Source organism: Xiphophorus maculatus, chromosome 9 (assembly GCF_002775205.1).
Source record: "Xiphophorus maculatus strain JP 163 A chromosome 9, X_maculatus-5.0-male, whole genome shotgun sequence".
NCBI lineage: Eukaryota > Metazoa > Chordata > Actinopteri > Cyprinodontiformes > Poeciliidae > Xiphophorus > Xiphophorus maculatus.
In genome coordinates, this window is record NC_036451.1 from 19,534,756 (window position 1) to 19,552,883 (window position 18,128).

An 18,128-nucleotide genomic window follows, 5' to 3' on the forward strand; every position below is an offset into this window, starting at 1 on the left:
TATACAGCTGTTTGGTTCACAGGCAGTCATTATCTACAGCAATCTGTTTTTAACACCCACATCCGTCAAAGTAACCTGTTTTCAACCAGTATCATCATTTGTAGCCCTCACCAGTCTGAGTCAAGTTTGACTCAGACTAAATGAGTGTCTTGTGTTCTGTTACATCCATGAGATTATTGTCTTTGCTACTTTGCTTACAACTTTTCTCCCACTAAATTCACAGCTGATTCTTTTGGACTCTGTTAATTTCAAACAGAGCCATTTTCTTCGATCCACACAAATACATTTGTGATTTAGACTATCATCAACCCAAATCATACTTATGTACTGTATAATTAGTAAGCAAATCTGTGTCATTTATTTCACCACTAATTAATTAACCTAATTACAAATCTGATGTAACTTTCTTTTTTCTCATGGAATTTTTTATTATTATTATACATTCAAAAAGCCAATAAACTCATTCTATCTGTCAACCAATTGACTCAAAATAGAAATTATCGTCTATCAAACTAACGTCTTTATCTGCATTTGTTGAATAAAGATATTATGAACCAAACTAACATAAATAGAAGGAGAAACAACAAAGGACAAACTAAATACATTGACTGATGAATCCAAAGGGTGTAAAATAAAAAGGAAATGTTCATTAATCTTTTTAGTATTATTGATGAAGCCCAAATAGCAATGTATGGTATTTAATCAGAATTTCATGAAATCTTGCATGAACATATCTCGAGTTAATTATTTTTTAATGTGTCAACAGGTTTACTTTCATCAACAGATTTACTTCCACAAGTGGAGCATCATGGCTTTTGCTACTTGGTAAATAAAATAAATAAAACTTAAGGACAACTGACTTAAGAATACAGAGATGAAAAAGAAAGGAGGAAGGAAAGGGAGAATTGTGAGGGAAGGGTTTGAAAGGAAAGGAGTAAGGGAGAGAAATAAGCATAAAGAGAACACAAGTCAACACCTTAAAGTCTGCCTCTAAACCTGCGGAGAAAAAAACAAACCAAGGAAACGAGCAACATATACATAATAAGAATAATAACATAATTGGAAAGTAGATGGTAATACAAGACATATTTAGTGGCAACTACAGCCCAATACAGCCTGATAGTGTATTTGACAAGCAGCTGAATCTGAACACTTGTGTTTTTGTTGCTTTATTAATTTATCTGGTTTAAGATGAAAAGTGGGGTTTAAAGTTATCACTCTTTTACATGTGTTCCCTCCCAGTTGGAAACTAGTTGTGAAACAGAATTTTTTTCATGTCACTTTTATGCATGTGTCAGTTCTAGCCTTTTAGACTTTCAGGACTTTTCTCCCTAACCTGCTGGTCATTTATTTAGAACATTGTAGGCCAAAGGCTAAGAATATTGTAAAATAGTCTTTAAAAGTATCTTCTAAAATCACACCATTGCCAAAAGAGGATATAAAAGGCTTTAAGACCCAAAAAGCTCAGGACAATGCAGGACAAACGGTAAAAGTTCCTGTATTGAAGGAAATTGTGGTAAAACCATGTACAGGATGGCTTAGCAATAATCGTAAAGTACATTTGGAAGCTTGTCCCGCAAATAATTTCCTACCTGACTATCTCTGGCAGTAGAAATTTATTGTAAAAGTAGAGGAGTAGGATGAACCGTCATAAAAGGACAAACCTCTATGTAGCATCTGCGTAATAATGGAATTTATAGAGTGCTGCACTATTGGACAGTGCAGAGGTCCAAAATATTACTCCAAAAAACAGGAAGAAGAGTGGCAAAAGCTGGGTGCTACACTATGCTGTGTTGCCCTCTATACTCTAGCACATACTCTGCAGTGTATGGGAACAGAACCGTACACCTGACACCATTACCTAGAAGAAGACCAAGAAGAAGAAGAATTACTTTATTCATCCCAGCAGGGAAATTATTTCGCAGTTACAGCAAGAATTTTTTATACACAGATTAACACACACGACGGGAGCTGCGTCTGCAGGCAGCCAGCTGAGCCGGCTGAACTAGAGTAGGTGTGTCCAACTCTAGTCCACAACAGCCAGTGTTCAACATGTTTTTGATGTGTTCCTGCCACACTACAGCAGATTTAAGTTCTGCAGAACCCTGCTAATGAGCCATTCAATAGATTCATGTGTGCTGCAACAGGAAAGCATCTAAAAATGCAGGATTCCGGTCCATGAGGACTTACTTTGAACACCTCTTACCTGGAGGCTGCATTGGTGTACTTGCAAATCCATACACTAGAGCTGTAATCTGAACACTTCTTGCCAGGATCTTCAATCAAGGCTATATGACACTGGAATCCTCACAACTACGGGATGTAAACTAAAAGGTACTTTTTGTGCCAGAAATTGCAGATTTCTATTTGAAAAATTATGGACCATTTTCCTCCCTCTTCATAACAGAGGTAACATTGTGGATTTACTGGAGTCAACCTAGTTATAACATGGATTTCAGCAGTATGTGTTGCAGATACCTCCCACCATGACTCAAACCAGTAACAGAAACAGCACACTGTGAAGAAGTGCTGTGAAGAAGTTATTTTGTTTATGGTGTTTGAAATGAAAGAGACAGCTGACGATATTCGAAACGTTTTCTTTTATTCAGCTAAAGATCAGAAGCTGACGACATCGACCTAAATAGAAGCCACAACTTCACCCCACACACACTATGAGCTGGAACAATGCTTCATTCTAAAGGTTTGCACAACCACATTTTTTTTCCTTCAACGCACAGTTGAGCCACTGATGATATATAGAAATGTCTGTGTAGATGTTGGGTGCATTTGGGTAGGTGCAGTTGGAATTTCTGTTGAATGACACAATACCAACAGCTTCCCCGTCACACAGCAGAGGGCCACCGGAATCACCCTGTGAAGATGAGGAGTTTTTGTACATTTGTTTAATATCTGTCACTATGGAGGAATTTTTCTGCCATAACACAAGAGCACACATTTTCAGTCTGAAAGCAGGATTTTATGTCTTTTGTTCTCAAAATTTTTAATACTTTGATTACATTTTTATTTTGAATGCAGGACTTCATATCTTTCTTCTCAAAACTTGTAATGATTGCACTCAAAACTTCTCCTCACACTCAGACTTAGTCTCTGCTCAGACTCTGTTTGCTTTTGGAAACGCCTTTTGACACAGTCGCCTGGCAACCTCTCAGCCAATGGAATGAAAGTGTTGTGCTGGGTGCATTTGTTTCCTTGTAGCGGGTTTACCTGTGTGGTTACTATCGATTGTAGCAATCTGCACAGGCGACTGTGCCAAAATGCATTTACAAAAGAGAGTCTGAGCAGAGACTAAGTCTGAGCGCAAGGAGACGTTTTGAGTACAAGCGTTACAAGTTTTAAGGTGAAAGACATGAAGTTCTGCTTTCAAAATGTATATGTAAGCAAAAGTATTAAAGCTTCTGAGAACAAAAGACATGACATCCTGCATTCAGACTGAAAATGTTGTGCTCTTGTATTATGGCAGAAAAATTCCCCCAAGCGAACAAAACGTTTTTCAAGAGAAGATTTGCTCTGAGCAGAAAAGTCTGAGTGCGAGGAGAAGTTTTGAGTACAATCATTAAAAGTTTGAGACGATATGAAGTCCTCCTTTCAAACTGAAAATGTGTGCTCTGGGATTGTGGCAGAAAAATTCCTCCATATGTCACCTTATGTTGGACTACTAATATACAGAAAATACAAAAGATGTACCTGACAGAATCCTTTTGTGGTTTCATATCCACCAGCACAGATCACATTGGGTGGAAGAGTATTATCCCATTCCTTCTGACAGACTTGTGAATTTATGATCGACACCTTTGCGACTCTAAGATCATCACTGTACTTGTTGCTTTCTGTTTTACCCCATCCAGCGACCATGCATATCTGATTTTCTTTTAAGATTTTGTCAGACTTTGGAATTGGAATGGTCTTCACTGCGTTGTTCATGGAGACCTTCTCAGAGAGCTGAAAATGCGAAAACAGAAGAAAAAAAATGACAAATTTCATGTTTTTTCCTCATTTGTAATTCCATAATGATAAATAGCATGTACTTGTATAATGCTTAAACTAATCTAGAGTACTCCAAAATTCTCCTCTCAACATTCCTAGCGTCATAATTTTCTTCAAAACACATGTATAGCTGATGAACTGAGACTGTATTTTCACAATTAAAAATTTGCACAACACCTTAATCTTGTACTATATGTTCCTAAGAGCAAAAGTTTAAATGGTGAGTGAATTGTATACATAGTTAAACTTCTCTAAACATTACAATGGCACTCTTCCTCCTGTGTCTTACTCCAGAATATTTACACATACTAAATATTCATAAGAACATTTAGTATGTCTATAATGTATTAATTAGGAATATTAAAACTAGTTATAATGGTGTAATTAGATTATTATTTTTTTGTTTACCATTATTTATAAAGGGGACGTCACTGGAATATTTTGTGTGGGTTGATATAAAAGTCAATATGGGATTTGGGAAATATAATAAAAAATATTAATACTTGTATCAGTACAGCTGCTACTTGCTACTACAACTGCTAGCGATAATAATTATGTTGCTCATTATATTTATGGTGCAGGATAACTGATTTACACTGAATAATAATATGTTTGTACATAAAATTCATACAAAAACTGGTGTTATGGACCTTTCATAAACACATACTTACTTTAAGCAGCATGATGTCATTGCCAAGTCCAACTTCCCGGTAAGTTGGGAATACGCAGCTGTACTGAATATGTATTTTTTTTATGTTTGAACTTTTGATATTCTGATTTCCCACGACAACCAGATTGGGTTTGCTGAAAGTGTTAACAGTAAGTGGGTTACTACATACATTTGCAACAAATAAACTCTACTATTAGTGGGATGCAACAATAGAACAAGGAATCAGACTCACGGAATATTGCAATGTGCAGCAGTGACCACAAAGTCCTCACTGATCAGAAATCCTCCACATGTATGACGTCCATTGCTTTGCACTGAGACCATGTACGGCATTGAGTTTACAGCAGCCTTATCCCCATTTATGATTTGACTTGCATGAACTAAGGAGGTAGGTAAAGGACAAAACCAGTTCAGAGGCCTGTTTAGTTGTTGATGAATAAAAATATGTGGATTTCTTACCTGTTTGACAGAGAAATGTCAGCACAAGGAGATGCTGGAATTCCTTCAGTCTGAACATGATGCCAGCAAATCAAACTTGTTCTAGCAGTGCTGTAGTTTGTCAAGCTGACCTTTTTATATTGCAGTTTCTTTTCCTTGCACATGCTATTATCTATGAAAATCTATATTAGCTTCACATCTTACCACATCCCCCTTAGATGCACACTTTAACTTGACAACTAGAATTATCTTTTACGATCTTTGAATACTCAGAAGTCAATGTACTACGAACATGTGAAACGTTTCTTACTAGCCATCTCCATATCTTTAAACATCGCTCTGCATGTAATTTCCTGTCCCCTATAGGAATATACTTTCATTTTTCTTTTTCACATGTTTTTAAATGCCACTAAGTTAAAGTGATGTTATTTGAAAATCTATAGTTTTTCATTGAAATGCAACACAATTTTCATCAGATACAGTTTGTTCAACCAGTTGTACACATTACCGGTAGTGGGCAGTACTATAGCTATATTTAGTCACTTACAATAAGTGAATAACTTTCTGAAAACAATGTACTAACAAAACCAGTTTTACTGTACCAATGTTTTTCCTTCAACTTGAAAAATGATTGCTTATGAAGAAAAGTCATTCTTACCCGACTACAATTTCTGGCTACTTCTGGAAATTATAGTCAACGTTTTAAACAAAATTGCAGCAGACAGAAGCATTTATTTATTGTTTTAAAGAGACTTCCGGTCTGTTAATAAGATTCATTGTTTGAATATTTTCTTCTCAGACTATTGTGTCATTTTGAGGTGATGTAAACAGAAAACAGTAAATATTGCCACTGGAACTACAGTACTTCGCACTGTTCCAACGTGCATTACCTACTGTAAAAATTTTGGTTTAAAAGATTATTATTTTTTTTTTTATATATCTAAAAAATAAAAACATTTCTTTATGATGACTTCAGAAAAGGTACAGTATCTTGTTTATAAAAATTATTTGACATCTTTCACTGAAAAACATTGTTCTTTTTTTCTTTCACTCAATGTATTAATGTAGCACAGTTTCCATGTGAACACAAGTTTTAACTCCATATTTGACCTCCTGCTCTGAATAGTCCATCCCTCACACATCCATACAACCTTGATTTTATCCAGAACTTCATCAAGCTTGAATAAGAAACTGCAGCTACTTGCTGGTTATACACATGCAAAAATATATTGGGAGGTCAAGTCATAATATAATTTAAATTTAGATTCAAAAAGCAATGTGAAATTATTGTTTTCCTGTCACACCTTCCTGTTCTGTTCATCTACCGTGTCTTATTGTGCTCAGGTTCCTATTCCTGTTCGCTCTTACCATCTTACTTTTTAACCTTTTGGAAGATTTTGATTGTATTTTTGGAGGACAAACGATGAAAAAGATTCGAGGTTCTGTTACTGAGTGATTTATGCTACATCCACCAGCACTGATTGCACTGGGAGAATTATCATAACTACATATTCATCTGTTCAGCACTGGAAGCATGACATGAGAAATGGACATTATGTACAGAAGATTATGTAACTACTCTGTCAACTGCAACAGATAAATTACACTTGTGAAAATATCATTTAATTTCGCACTGATCTTGTGTTTTCTATTCCTCTAAATCATTGAAAGGTCAAAGACTGCGCAACAGAAATACTTCATTCTTAACCGATAATGGTAATATTTTGCTAAAGGTCACAAATGTGGTCAAGGGTGGAAAGACCATGTCATGAACTCATGATTCATTACTGATCATAAAACATAACCACATTGCTCATTCTTTCTAAAGCGTAACATCATACATAATGTCCTCTCAGCAGTGCGGTTAATTGTACTTCTCTTACTTACACGGTAAAGTTGTTCTATGTGTGCTTTTTGCTTTTTGGTGCAATCTTACATTATGGTGTAAGATAATGTAAATGTAAATATGTTTATTCACTTGTCCCTATATATGTGTGTATTTACAGCTGGTTGACTATGAACTGCACCGTAACGGAGCTGTAGTTTTAAAGTTTAAACAAATATTGTTTTATTTATCAGGCAATTTTAATCATTTAATTTTTCTTGCTGAGGTAAAGTAATTATTCATTGCATCTTGCAATGTCGAAGTGATGATATTCTACATTTGTATATGTCTCTGTTTTATTTGAAAAAATAGATTAAATGTTTTTTGGGGGGTTTTATACCAGGAAAATATTTTGATTTTGTCTGCATTTGTTTTTGCAATCTGACTCACATGGACTTAAAAATATTCAAAAGTCAAATACTAGGACACGAGTTTATTCAACATCTTGAGATTAGAGCAGCACATTTGCAAAACTGCCACAATTTCTGCTTCAATGTACAGCGACAGTGAGGAAAAAAAAAATTATATACATTTCTTTTCATTCACAACTTTGTTGATCCAAGGAAGATATTTAGAAATATCCGTGTAGACGTTGGGTATATCCGGGTAGTGACAGTTGAAACCTCTGTTGAATGACACAACACCAACAGCTCTCCCATTGCACACCAGAGGGCCACCAGAATCACCCTGCAAAGATGAAGAATTTAACATTTATCACATGATGGCCAGACTATTATTTCTGATCAAAATACAAAAAGCAGACCTGACAAAATCCTTTATTTATACCAAATCCACCGGCACAGATCACATTGCGGGGAAGGTTATTGTCCCACTGCTCTCGGCAGGTTTGTTGATTTATGATTGACACGTTCACCATTCTCAGTTCATTACTATAATCGCTGTACTCAGTTTTACCCCATCCAGCCACAGAGCATTCTTGATTATCTCTTAAGGTTATTTTAGACAAAGGAAGGGGAATTGTTTTCACATCATTGTTTAGAAGAACTTTCTCAGACAGCTGAAAAGACACAAAAAAGAACATTAAGACTTTTTAACATGCTTTTTTTTTGTAGCAAGTTCAAAGGCAAATACAGATGCATTTGTGTACAAAAAGTGTGCTCGGCTAAGCATACTTACTTGAAGAAGCATGATGTCTTTGCCATGTTGTAGGGTCACATAATCACGGGGTTTGCATGTGGAATTAACTCCCACTTTCTTTATGTTTGAACTCTTGAGGTTGTGGTCTCCCAGAAGAACGTATTTCAGTTCACTGAAATGTTTGCAATTAAGAGTTGATTTTAAAACTAGTTTAACAACAGTCAAGCAGAAAATACAAACAGAAGAAGACAGAAAACTCACTTTCCACCACAGTGTGCTGCAGTGACCACATATTCCTCATTGATCAGAAATCCTCCACATACGTGACCTACATTGGTTTGCACTGAGACCATGTACTGCATCGAGTCATCTTGGACCTTTTCCCCATGTATAATATCATTCCCAAGGACTATAAAAATATTCAAAAGGCAAATATTAGGATGAGGCTTTATTCAACATCTTAAGACTAGATGTCAAACTAAAATCTCTTACCAGTTTGTGCGAGACATGACAGAATGTTGAGCAGCAGGAAATAACCCAGACTCTTCATGATGTCAGCCAATAAAGCCTTAGGTTGTTGGAAGGTGAAGTTGCTGCCTTTATGCAAAAGTTTGTGCCTAATGTTTGCATATCTGAGGCAATCTTTACACCACATCCCCTTTCAGAATACGTTAACAAGTTTGTAACTGTGTAGTACTTCGTGATCTTTGAACTTTTGTCAGTCTGATGTAAATATGTTAATTGTCTTGAGGATTTGTCACATTTAGTCACATTGATTTGCCTCTTGTCCAGATTTTAATGCTTTGTTCTACTTAGTTTTGATGTTGCTTATTTCTGACTTTTAGATGATTATTTACAAATCCAAAACATTTTTTCCCCACAGACTTTCTGTCTTTACACCCTGTCTGAACTATCTTGACCATCTTTTTTTTCTTCTGCTTTTCCACTATTGGACCTGCTTTTCGCGTTGACATGTCAAGAGTGTCCTGATCACGATATTTTTTTTTTTTTTAAATACCAATCCATGTACCGGTAATTGGAGAATAGACATCAGCTGATGCTGAGTTACAGTCCAGTAATGCTTTTAAATGAATAAACTCAGAATTCAAATTTTTTATTGTGCTGTGAAAGAACGGCACATTTTATTAGTGTTTTAACACACCTCTTATTAATGATGATCTTGACATGATGAACATAAGCGGTCTTGATGGCCACGAGACATCTTGAACGAAGGCCGTCTGCAAGACTTTTGTAATATGTTTTAGTAAATCTCTGCTGTTTTGTTAATTAGAGGCATTTTCACAGCCACTGCTAAAAATTAAAGTTTACCTACACTTTCTTTGAGCGTTTTCTGTTAACTTAAGCAATTGAAATTCAGGGTGCTAATTGTTAGCTTCTCGGTATTCCAGGTGCTGACTTTCATGCCTTCCAGTAGCTAACAAAGCTTAGCTAAAAGCTATTTTCCTGTTTGAGGAGCAATGGTTCAATGCTAGATTTTCTTTATATTTATTTACCCTGTCAAAAAGCATCTTGTAAGTCTTTACATCAGGATCAGTCTGGATAATGCTACAAAAGATGACATCTTAGCTGTGCAGCCACAGCTTGAACACTGTTATCAGTTCATCTTTACCTGCAGACTGCAAAGCAACATCTGACAGGAAGCACCAATTGATTTGTTCAAATATGTTTAGCACAGCTCTCTGATCTTCTGTTGTGATGCATTGACAAAAAGAGCTAAGCAAAGTTAAAAAGGGACAGCTAACAGTATTGCTGCTGATTTGTTACCTGATAAACTCATTATTTATTTGTATGCCATGCTTCCATACATGACATGTACATGTATAAAAGGTTAAACACAATTTAACAATTTTTTATGAAGGAATCTGTCAAGATTACATCTACTCTGAATCTACCATTAACAACAAAGACTTTACTTAATATTCAAATTCAGCAAGTGTGTTCAATTCTTATTTCATTTGTAATTCTATTTTTATGCATACCTTAATTTGTGGACTAATTTATTGTGGCTTAGCATTTCAGTCTTCATTTGAGAATATGCCCAAAAAACAATACTGTGGACATTATATAGAAACGTATGTTTCTATATAATGCTTAGATTTTTAATTTCTGCATAGAATTGTTTGGTTGTTACCAACATCTTATGGACATTTCAGATCCAGCCTGATTAGAAGTATATTTACTGAGAAAAACAAATATGTAATATGTATTTTCCTTGATACAAGAACATCACTGTATCCTCAAACTGCATCGCCAAATGCATAAACCACATAGACCAAGCTTTCAACATCTTACTTTCAGCAACAAAAAGAAAAAAAGAAAAGAAATATCACTGGTAGAATATTCTGAGGTTTGGTTATATTCTTTCATGAGAAGTTGGATCAAAATCACCCATATGGTAATCTCTTGGTTAACCAAAAGCTCACAACATCTTTCTTTTTTTTTCAACTGAGTGATATGGGTCTATGCAAATCTAACCACAGTATGTATAGGTGCACCAAAAAATATACCTGTGAGACATGGAATCGTGGAAGTGTAAATGGTTATTTTCCTGTTCACTGAAACCAAAACAACAAGCTTCAAGTTATAAAACTTTTACATTTTCTGTGATGCAACTTGCTTCACATGAGACAGAATGTAATTTTGTTGTTTTTCTTGCTTTGGGAATCCAGATTTCGAGCACCTTCTCAAGACCAACGTGATAATGAAATAAAATAATTCCAACTGGAAAAGAACCATTTTTATTAACTATAAATCTAATTTCCCTTGTGTTTTAGTAGAAACCACCAATATGAAACACAGCAGAGCTTTTAAGACATTTGATTTAATCTGTTAAAGAAAAACAAAAAAACAGTTATGCATTATAAAAGATGCATTCATGCTCTTAAGCTTTTAACAGTGCTTTTACTTGAGAATCTTTTTAAAGTAAAATACCTGCCAATACCTGCCATCTGTTTAGATGTTAAGAACATTTGAATAGTCACAGTTTTTGTCCATGCTGCAAGTCACAACACGGATTTCCACTTTTTTAAAGACCCACCTGAAACAGAAGAAAACAAAGTTCATCAAGTTCAAAACTTTACCAAAGTTGTTACTTTGTGTACAAATTCAGATACGTCTGTAGTTTTAAATAGCTCACAAAACCTGAACAGAAAGACAACTCATCTGACCCCTCGCTAGCTGGAGTCGGCTGCACAAGAAAAACAAAACAAGTACTTTAATAAATAAAACAAGCTTACATTGAGAAGTGTAATGTCATTGACAGATTTGACTGTATTTTGTTGTGCATCATCAAAAACACTCTAAGGATTGTCAAATTAATGAAGACATTGTCATATAATTTGAACTATTTATGTACTGTAATTCCATAAAACTCACTGTTTATTACAGTGTGCATCCATGGACACACACTGTAATAAATAAGGGCTATTATGTACTTTCCAGTTACGTAGTGCCATTTTACATCACAATCAAGCAACTATGTAACTTCAGTTGTTATAAAATATTGAATATATCAAACATAACTTAAAAGAAATTGGTGTTCACAATTTAACACCTTGAAATGGCTAATGATCTCAGTCCCTCTGCTGGTGCTGCAAAAAAGGATGTTTTGACTAATAATTACTAGATTTTACAACATCATCGTTCTGTCAGAAAATGACAGAAATGTGAGAAGATGAAGACACATTAAGTCCTGCAGTGTCATTATCGATTTATTACTATACGGATGTATTATCAGCGGGTTGAATAGTTATATAAATTATGAACATGCTTCATTGCAGCCCCTCTCTGTCTGTGCACAGAGACAAGTAACAATAATCACATGGTCTGAGTAAATGTGGTGTAGAGTAAACGGATGTGGACGGTTTCTGTTGAACGGTGAAAAACACTTACAACAGGACAATTTAACTACTAGTTAAGTTACTTTGCCCCCCTTTTTTTACCATTACATGGAATGTTTACTTTCTCTCCAAAACTTCTTGCATAAAAATATAGTCCTTCATGTCCAGCTTTTCTTTTCTTTTTCTTTTTTTTGTGGTGATGTTGCATCAAAGCCAAACAAAACCATTGTACTGTATTGCCTTAACTTAGTATTTTTGAAGGAAATTCATCACTTTCAGTGTTATTTGAGTAAAGTTAATGTTAGTGCTGAAACCAAAGCTTTAGAACTAACACTAACAAGCTTTAGCACTAAGCTAAAACTTTAGCACTTGCTAAAGCTTGTTTTATCTTCTATTCACTATTGGTGTTTCCAATGACATCACAAAACATACAGATTGGTCATTTGGAAAGAAACTAGCACAACCATGTAGCAATATCTAAGAAAACAAGTATCAAAAATAGTAATTGAGAGAACAATGGGTGGTTTTCAAAGAAAATGTGATGTTTGATCAATGTACATGACCCATAAAAATCCTTACCAAACATTTTCTACACTCAGATCTGCCTTTTGTTCTCAATGAAGCTGACTGAAGCTGTTGAGGAACAAATTGTCAGTGGCCTGCACAATGGAAAACATGGCTTTTACTTTAAGCAAAATAAGAAATCTTTCTGATGGCTGTCTTTTAATTTGAAAATCTGCAACTTGTCATTAAACTACGTCAGAGTAAACATGTATTCAATGCGCCTAAAATGAAAAATTCACTCTTGCTGACTATGTTTTAATTTTTGGCAATTTAACTTTATGGACTAATACAAAATACTAGTTGTGCAAAGAAAGACTCTTCATATAATGATGAACATCACAGCCACAGAGGCCTACGCTTCACCACTGTTGTACTGACCACTGCAGTCGATTCCTTTCCATAATCATCCCCTAAGTAGAACAACGTCTTGGAAAAGTGCAATGACCTCTACTTTCCCATTAGTATTAATCAATTATTTATGAACCCCATACTTTTTTTATAACCACCAGACTGTCTTCACTTTGATAATTCCTGTTTACTAATGCCAATTGGTAAATGATAACGTTTTTCATTTATTATCTTTGTCTCTGATTGCCATAGTTGGTCATAGCTCAGAAATGTCATTTTCTCTAAAAACAAAACTAACTTTGTGGCATTTCTGGAGTAGCAGCTTCTGGTTATTGCTCTATTTTTGAAGTTTTTCAGAACAATGAATTGACTGACGTACTATTGCAACACGCTATAGCTGCCACCTAAACTCTGAAGTACCATTATGACTCATTCTGTCTTTTCTCTGAAAACAGATAAGTATCTCAGCAATGACCTACTTTTAGGAAACAGACCAGCTCTGTTTAAACCCTTTGAACCTCTGGAATAAGACAAATCAAATTATATTTGCATTCACGGGGCTTAGGTAGTGGTAGGATGGTTTTGTAATTCCTCCAACATGTAACTGTGTCCTTGTGAAATGAAATCTGAAAAACCAGCAGCATCTTGAAGGGATGGATTTTTTTTTTTTGAAGACAGATTCTGTTTAGTTACTACTACTTGTATTTCTAACATGTTGTTGAAATCTGTCATCTTTCTATGAGGAAAAATGAAGAAATCCTCAATCATCTTGTACTGAAAATCTTCAGATTACAGAGTCCAGTATTGCATTAAACATTTTGAGCCTGTTTAGCCATGTTGAAAAAGACTTCTCTAAGATTTGTTACTGCTTTATAGCCAAGCAGGATTTATGTTATTCTGGTAAAGGGACACTGGCAGAGGCTGCCGTATGTATCAGTCTGTCTGTATCAGTCTGTCTGTATCAGTCTGTCCGTATCAGTCTGTCCGTATCAGTCTGCCTGTATCAGTCTGTCCATATCAGTCTGTCCGTATCAGTCTGCCTGTATCAGTCTGTCCATATCAGTCTGTCCGTATCAGTCTGCCTGTATCAGTCTGCCTGTATCAGTCTGTCTGTATCAGTCGGCCTGCATCCGTCTTTATAAAAAGCACAACATTAACTATCTGTGATAACTACAAAAATAGCAGTTGCAAAAGTTTACTCCATCCTTGGCAGACTTAGACTGATCTGGCAGCCTCAATAAGCATAGCTTTACTTCAGTAACACAGACATTTATTTGAGAAAACAACCTTAGGAACGCCCCCTTGTGAAAGTGTAGATGAATGACAGCCTCTGATGAAGTTCTATATATCACATTTATTCATGTATCGAAGTTTACTTTCTTAATTTGTTGAAATCCGCTCATCAAAGGTGGCACACAGGCTTCAAATATGTGACAGATTGGAACTGAATAACACCTCTCTGTCAAGTTTTGTGTTCTGTAATCAGAACACAAAACTTGACAGAGTGAGTTTTGTGTGAGTTTTAGCAACTCTAGAACAAGAAAACATGCAAATTTGCGTACAACATCCTTGCAGGAGGACTTAATGTGTTTCTATTGAAATTTTTCATAATAATTTTCTTTTATCCTTATTTTTTTTCATTTTTCAAGCTTCAACATTTGTTATGTGTGATTGTAGGTATAAGGTATAAGTATAAGCTATTAGAATATTTGCTTTTAGTCTATTAGCAGTTTACTATTTTTTCAGACATTTAAAGTATTTACAAAAGATTTATTCCATTTCCAAGGTCTATATAACATTTTCCATATATGCTTTAGTAGAAATGAAACAACTCCCAAGTTTCAAAACACGTTTTATTGCCTTTCATCTTGCGATGAAAGAGCAAACACAGACAGACACAGAAACAGTACAAGAAATATGTGCATGATGCGTTCCACTTAGCATTGTTTTTGCTTGCGAATCTTTTTTATCCAGGACACGTATTTTGATACATCTGTATAAACATTAGGGATATTTGGGTCACACTCCCTGTTGAAAGACACAATGCCTGCAGCTGTTGCTCCACACACTAGAGGTCCTCCTGAATCACCCTGTGAAGAAAGCAGAGCTTGATAAGTTTTGTCTGTTATGCAACACTTGGCAGAAATACTTTTAGAGACATATGCACCTTGCAGAATCCTGCTTTTGCGTTATGTCCACCTGCACAAATCACATTGTTTGGAAGATCGAGCTTCAAAGATTTCCATTTAGTTTTACATTCCTTCAGATTTGTTAAGGTCACTTCAGCCATTTCCAGCACATTGGAAGCTTTGCCACCAGCTCTTGTGTAGCCCCAGCCAACAACGCGACACTTAGCTTTATCTTTCACTTTCATCTCACCCTTCGGTATTTGGATCGGCTGCACTTTGTTGTTGAGTTGCACTTTCCTAGACAGCTTTTAGTGAAAGAAAAACATAATGAGAGATTTAAAACTTAAAGGTTTCAGAATACTCACTAAAATTTAAAAGTAAGGGAACTTGCTTTGAGAAGCATAATGTCATTGCCAGATGTAACACTGTTGAAATCTGGGTACTTGCACCGGGTTACATTATATCTCATTGTGCCATCATCAACTTTCTCGAGGTTGTGAGTTCCAAGTACAACACTTATAGGGTTACTAAATGAAAAAAAAGAGATTTCGTCTTTATTATTTGAATAAAAGTAGCATTTACAAAATGTCAAAATACCAAACGTCTTGTAAAACTCACAGTTTATCACAGTGTGCAGCCGTAACCACAAAGTCTTCACTGATGAGAAATCCCCCACACATATGCTGACCCTTGTTGTTCTGAACCGAAGCCACATAAAGCATCAAACGATCAGGTACTTTTTTGCCATTAATAATCTCAGTCCCATGAGCTGTAAAAGCAAGAATACAAATAAGCACAGGTTTCTATTTCAACAAAGAACAATATATAGATTTTAATACCTTTTTGTCTGAGGACTGCCAGAACAAGGAAGAGCATTAAGACCCACCATGTCGCCATCATTTTTATCATCATCCTCGTAGTATATTGTCGGCTGAGGATTGAAGTATTCTCTTATATACAGCCTGTGGTTTTTATCGAACATGTCAGTGAAGCCCCCCCTGTCTATGTGCGGTCACTGTGCACCCGTGGTCAGTAAACCAATGGGAGCTCATTGGGTTTAAGTTACAGTAAACAGAACTTATGTGGTTCTAGATGGAAAACTTGAAGCACATATGCTCTGTGCAGTTAGAGGGTGAGCTCAGCTCAGCATAATTTTTAAAAAGTAGATGACAAACTGAAACCACTCTCTGAGGTTTTAGGTCTAAAGGTCTCTCTTCACCCTTGCCCTCCGAGTACCTTGACGCAATAGTTTTCACAGTCTCAGGCTACGAGTCTCTGTGAGTAAGAACAGTGGAGCAAATAGCGAATCTACGAAACGCCTCTGTGATTTCATAAAGTTACATTTCACAAAATCCATTACACTATTTCTGTCTTAGCACAAATGGCATTATCAATAAGCCATTTCTTTTTAAATCTCCTATTCACTGAGCCTCCTCAAGGCTGTCATCTGAAGTCTGAAGGACCATTATGACTCATCAAGTCTCTTCTCCGAAACACAGATATGACTCTCAGTGACAGACATTTTGAAAAGATAACTAATCTAATAGGGTCAGTTTAAATCATAGAAACTTCTAAAATTACACGAAACAAACATATGCATGCGAAGCACTTAATGCTCAGCCATAGCGGTGATGTCTGCATGTCAACAGGGTTCATCAGGCCTGGGTGAGAGCAAAGGTGCAGGATTATGTATTGGAACAAAGAAGGAATGGTAAAGCCACATTGTGAGATTTTGAACAGGCCTGTCTAAAGACTGGAATTCCTAATTTCTCCCAGCAAAAGTATGTGTAGCAGAAATAGCAGCCTATCAAAAACCCCAAAGGTTTACTCAATTCAAACTTCCACCAAACTGAAAGAGAGCTCTGTCTGGATTGTCAGCAGCACATATCATGAGTAATCAAATCATAAACAGACAATCATCAATACCTCTTTCAGGCATGGATTCAAACAGAAAGCATGGTATTAAGATCTGAATTACTATGGCCTGGGTGAGAGCAAACTTGCTGAGTCATGCAGACAGATGTGCAACAACCTTAGAAGTATTCATTTTTCAGAAAGGGGTTTATTTCTGATTCATCTGGGTCATATCAGATGATATTTTTGAAGATTTCTTCAAAGCATTCTAATGAGATCAGTTCTGAAACAGCACATCACCTTTACAATGAGAATCAAACACAACTCCTGTTAACCTGTAATTTTACATGCAGGATGCATGTAAGCATAGCTTAATACTCTTTACACAAAATCACTTTTCAATGTAGATTAATGCCAACAAGACACACTTAAATGTCTCACTTACACCAAGGTTTTGCATGTTTAACCTACACTAAATATTACGGAGCATGCAAAAAATGCTCCTTTTAATAAACATAGGTTTTGTTTCAATTGACACTATTAATTTGCTGGACTTGTTTTTTTTTATTGCATTTCCTTGCAATGAAAGATTATCTTGTGAGTGTCATCAAATTAAACCACAAAGCACTGTGTTCTTTGAAACAAATCTACTGACAAAACTCAAAACCACAACCTATAATCTCTGGAACCTCAGTTTCCTGCTTCTCCGTGTTCTCACGGTTGTGAAATGAAGTCAGCAGTCTAAGTCAGCGTCAGAACCACATCTTTGATGTTTTTCATCTTCAAAAATAAAGTACATGCTCCGGTAAAGCTCCATTAAACCACAGTATTTGGTTAGTTATTGTTTTTAAGATTTCTAATTTCTTCCATAAATGAAAATAATTGTCAGTAAAAAATTATAATCCGCAGAAGCCACCTCAAGCAGAGACAGGTGGGCACTCACGGTTAGAAAAGAGTCTATAGTGTGACGGACTTTGTGTTAATTTTATGAATTGGTATTCTACCTTTGAAGTCTCATGTCTTTAATTTCCCTGGTTTGCTTAGGCAGTCAGTCTTGCTCCATTTGTAGATGGTGTTTACCATTCTTCCTGTTTTGTCTTGTCTCTTACTCTGTTTCATTGTCAGTGAAAATCAGTCTTGTGCTGGGAAATTTTATGTGTCTACTACAGTTTTCTGGTTTCTGACTTCTGCTTAGTCATTCGTCCAATGACTTGCTCCCCTTTCAAATTTCTAGTTTTCTACTCGTCCCCATTCAGGAAACAACGTTTAAAACGTAT

General features: G+C 35.8%; 3 protein-coding genes across 4 annotated transcripts; all 3 read right to left on the reverse strand.

Moving 5' to 3' along the window:
- Positions 1-2,545: 2,545 nt before the first annotated feature.
- On the reverse strand, positions 2,546-5,318 carry LOC102232594 (mast cell protease 1A-like). Its single transcript, XM_014470817.2, has 5 exons — positions 5,135-5,318; positions 4,908-5,055; positions 4,677-4,809; positions 3,706-3,960; positions 2,546-2,872 (listed from the first exon to the last, which is right to left on the reverse strand). The coding sequence occupies exons 1-5, from the start codon at positions 5,190-5,192 to the stop codon at positions 2,696-2,698; spliced, it is 771 nt and encodes a 256-aa protein (XP_014326303.1). The 5' UTR covers positions 5,193-5,318; the 3' UTR covers positions 2,546-2,695.
- A 2,098-nt stretch (positions 5,319-7,416) lies between these two features.
- On the reverse strand, positions 7,417-18,034 carry LOC102232334 (mast cell protease 8-like). Of its 2 annotated transcripts, XM_023339191.1 has the most exons (7): positions 17,856-18,034; positions 11,259-11,304; positions 8,589-11,154; positions 8,358-8,505; positions 8,136-8,268; positions 7,762-8,016; positions 7,417-7,685 (listed from the first exon to the last, which is right to left on the reverse strand). In XM_023339191.1, exons 3-7 carry the CDS (start codon positions 8,749-8,751, stop codon positions 7,521-7,523), a joined length of 864 nt encoding a protein of 287 aa, XP_023194959.1. In that variant the 5' UTR covers positions 8,752-11,154; positions 11,259-11,304; positions 17,856-18,034; the 3' UTR covers positions 7,417-7,520. The 2 variants fall into 2 exon arrangements, with proteins under 2 accessions (XP_023194959.1, XP_005795772.2); XM_005795715.2 differs by having other exon boundaries at positions 8,589-11,304.
- On the reverse strand, positions 14,688-17,862 carry LOC102222493 (granzyme B(G,H)-like). The gene is made up of 5 exons (XM_005795591.2): positions 15,837-17,862; positions 15,616-15,766; positions 15,389-15,524; positions 15,036-15,302; positions 14,688-14,958 (listed from the first exon to the last, which is right to left on the reverse strand). Exons 1-5 carry the CDS (start codon positions 15,907-15,909, stop codon positions 14,806-14,808), a joined length of 780 nt encoding a protein of 259 aa, XP_005795648.2. The 5' UTR covers positions 15,910-17,862; the 3' UTR covers positions 14,688-14,805.
- Positions 18,035-18,128: the final 94 nt, after the last annotated feature.